This window comes from Musca domestica, unplaced genomic scaffold (assembly GCF_030504385.1).
Source record: "Musca domestica strain aabys unplaced genomic scaffold, Musca_domestica.polishedcontigs.V.1.1 30, whole genome shotgun sequence".
NCBI lineage: Eukaryota > Metazoa > Arthropoda > Insecta > Diptera > Muscidae > Musca > Musca domestica.
Genome location: NW_026712300.1, coordinates 10,949,775 through 10,953,495, shown reverse-complemented (window position 1 = coordinate 10,953,495; position 3,721 = coordinate 10,949,775). Strand labels below are relative to the sequence as shown.

General features: G+C 40.3%; 1 protein-coding gene across 1 annotated transcript; it reads right to left on the bottom strand.

Annotated features, from left to right (window-relative positions):
- Positions 1–299: 299 nt before the first annotated feature.
- LOC131803506 (uncharacterized) lies at positions 300–2,533 on the bottom strand. Its single transcript, XM_059124856.1, has 2 exons — positions 740–2,533; positions 300–332 (listed from the first exon to the last, which is right to left on the bottom strand). The coding sequence occupies exons 1-2, from the start codon at positions 2,531–2,533 to the stop codon at positions 300–302; spliced, it is 1,827 nt and encodes a 608-aa protein (XP_058980839.1).
- Between the last annotated feature and the right edge of the window lie 1,188 nt (positions 2,534–3,721).

Below are 3,721 nucleotides of genomic sequence, written 5' to 3'. Positions count from 1 at the left end.
TCACCAAAGGATCATTATAAGGCAATATCATTTGGTGTTTCGCATCCATTTGTAGCATAGCATGCTCCAACCTTCCACCAACCCGAAGAATGCCTTCATCATCCAAAAACGGTGATAAACTGCATAGCGAGCTATGCTTATTAATCTGCTTTTCAGCCTTCAACGCGTTGATATCAGCTGCAAATTCAGATGATTGTACGGCTTGAATTATTCGACGAAGGGAGTCGTCTAATTCTTTGGAAGACACTGCTATATGTTGAGGCCGGTGTGCCTTTTGCATACGTGCATTGCTGGTGAATCTAAGCACGTATGCCAAAATTCTTTGTAACTTCCTGAATGAATTTTTGTGCTCGATCATATGTATTAGATGCATGTCAGAAGTTACTATTGACGTCGTAGCTGCAGTCTTTAACTCCATGCTATTTGTTATATCCTCCTGCGGAGAGAATTTGGTCGGCCATAGTTCTTCCTTTCCATGAAGAAAAACTGGACCATGAAACCATAATCGGCATTTAGAAAGATCAGCTGGCGAGAGTCCTCGGGATAAAATGTCGGCAGGATTTTCTTTTGACTTAACGTGGTTCCATTGTTCTGGCAATGTTAAGTTTTGTATGGTGGATACCCTATTAGCCACAAAAGTCTTATATACGTTGGACCTTGATTTTATCCAGGCGAGTACTATTTCAGAATCAGTCCATAAAAACATCGGATTATTCTGAAGCCTTAGGTCATTTTTCACCCTGGTAGCCAGTTGAGCTGCTACCACTGCGGCACATAGCTCTAATCGTGGTAGAGTTTGTTTTTTCAAAGGAGCTACCCTGGATTTAGCACAGATCAGACGTACGACGACTCGTCCATCTTTTCCAATAAAACGAATATAAATAGCCGCGCCAAAAGCTCTTTCCGATGCATCGGCAAACACATGCAACTGGGTTTTCGTCGGGATCTCTCCACAGAATACATGTCGCGGTATCTTAAAGTTGTTGAGACCTTCCAATTCCCTTCGAAATGTTTTCCAAGTGGCACAAAGTTTTTCGGGTAATGCTTCGTCCCAATCTAATGTATGTTGCCACAGCTGCTGAATAAATATTTTTGCCTTCACCACAATCGGTGCAAGTAGGCCAAGCGGATCAAATAATTTTGCTAGTTCAGACGTAACTACTCGTTTTGATATGATTTCATTATGATCAATGTTCGTTTTTACACAAAATTGATCTGCTTGCGGCATCCAATATAATCCCAACGTCTTTATTGTTTGTGATTCGTTGAGATCCAGGTTCACTTCTCGATCGCTATGTGGTATGTCCTTCAGCAATCTTGGTGTATTGGATGACCATTTCCTTAGAATGAAGCCGTGTTGTTTCAAGATTGTTATTAACTCCTTTTGTATTTCAATAGCTGTACTTAGGCTATCTGCACCGCCGAGACCGTCATCCATATAAAAATTATCTTTCAGCATTTGTGAGCCTAATGGATAACGCTCCATGTTCTCGTTTGCAATCTTTTGTAAGCATTTTGTAGCCAGATACGGTGCTGAACGTGTCCCATATGTGACCGTATTAAGTTTGTAATAACTGACTGGATGGGATGGATCCTCTCTCCAGATAATTAGCTGATACCTTTGATCATCGGGATGCATTAAAATTTGCCTGTACATCTTTTCAATATCGGTTGTGAAGACGAATTTTGGCAATCGAAACCTCAGCAAAATAGAAAACAATTCACTTTGTACGATTGGTCCTGTATACATTAGATCATTTAACGATTGACCTGATGAAGTTTTCGCTGATGCGTCAAATACAACCATAAGTTTTGTTGTTGTACTATCGGGCTTGAGAACACAATGATGCGGAATAAAATATTTAGGATTTGATACGGTACACACGTCAATCTTTTGCATGTGTCCTAATTGTTCATATTCTCGCATAAATTTAATGTACTGACTTCGGATATCTTCCTTCTGTAGAAGTCGGCGTTCAAGGCTCATAAATCGGTTATAAGCCATTGCATGTGATTTTCCCAATGCTGTTGGAGATTCTTGAAACGGAAAGCTGACGATGAAACGACCATTCTGATCCGTCTTAACATGTTGATTGAAGTGAGATTCGCAAAGGGTTTCTAATGGAGACATGACCTTTTCAGTTGATTCCACTTCCTCAAGTTTCCATAATTTTTCGATAGCTTGTTCCAGTGATGTTTCACTAAAAATTGCGCATGTTAGCGCTGCTGATGTGTCGTCCGTTGACGATTGTTGAACTAAACCACCTACAATCCAGCCAAGCGCAGTATTTTGGAGTATGGGTTGATGACCATTTAGTTTTATTGTGCCTGGTTGCATTAAACTGAAGTAAAACTCAGCTCCGAGTAAAATGTCAATTTTTCCTTGAACGTTAAAATTAGGGTCTGCTAATCTAATATTCTTGGGAATTTGCCAGTTTTGTATATCCAAATCATGATTTGGTTGCGGAGGTATAATTGTGGGCAAAACAAATGCTTCCAAATTTGTGGAAAATTCAGAATTGCTTGATAACATTTGTATGTTTACCCGATGATAAGCCTTCTTCTGAATCCTTCCGACTCCGGAAATAGATAAAGAGGCATCTGCTGTTCTAAGTGACAATTTTTGTATGAGTCTTTCCGTCACAATGTTCACTTGCGAACCCGAGTCTAACACCGCTCTAAATTCGCCTGACATACCGTTAGTCGCTTTGATGATGACTCTAGCCGTTGCTAGAATTACATTTTTCCGATCTTCTGCTGATGCCGAAGAAACTGCAGTAACGTTAACTGGTGCGATATCGATTTTTGTTGGTGGTGATTGATTTGAGGCCTTCGGCGACGGTTGAGATTTTTTTGGCAAATGTAGCAATGTATTGTGCTTATTACTACATATTTTGCAGTTGCCAGAAAAACAAGTTTTTGCTGCATGGTCCGATTTGAAACAATTTACACACAATTTATGTTGCTGTATCCATTTCAATCGCTCACCTTCTGTCATTGCCAAGAACTTCTTACAATGATAAACTGGATGGGAGTCGTTCTTGCATAGTTTACAACTCCTGTGATCCTCCATTGATGTTACGGACGAAACAGTTTTGGTTGAACCCTTGTGATAGATGCCGCTTTTCCAATCGATTCCATTGATTCGAATTGAAGTTTCAAAAATGAAAACAGCTCTTTCATAGTAGGAACTTCCTTCGGATTCGCCAGTGATTGCATGAATCGTATGTACAGAGCGTGATCCAATTTCTTTGTGATCAATTGAATCAATAGAGCATCCCAAGACGTTGTGTCGATTTGAAGATTGTTGAGGGCTAGCATGCATTCCTTTGTAGTGTCATGCAGAGCCTTGATGGAGGCCGTAGATGAAGTTCCATTTGGTTGACTCAAAATCCGTTCTACTAGAGTGGAAACAAGAACCCGCTTATTGTTATAACGTTCTTGCAGCAACATCCATGCCGTTTTGTAATTATCCTCTGTCAAGGATAGATGACTGATTAGTTTGCCAGCCTCGCCAGACAAATTGGTTTTGAGATACCACATTTTTTGAACACTTGGAAGAGACTGTTTGTCTACCATCTCCAAGAAAAGTTCATAGAACTGACGCCACTTCAAACAATCCCCATTGAATTGAGGAATTGTTACCTTTGGTAGTGGGAGTGAACTGTGTGCTATAATGTCACTCCCTAATTGAGGTGCAATGGTCACGGTTTCGCTGCAT

Bases quoted from the DNA above. Each gene is read 5' to 3' on its own strand.
- LOC131803506 (XM_059124856.1), bottom strand. From the start codon at position 2,533: ATGTTATCAAGCAATTCTGAATTTTCCACAAATTTGGAAGCATTTGTT. The intron at 333-739 runs GTGAAAAATGAC...AAATTCATTCAG, and splicing joins CAGCTCAACTGGCTACCAGG to GAAGTTACAAAGAATTTTGG.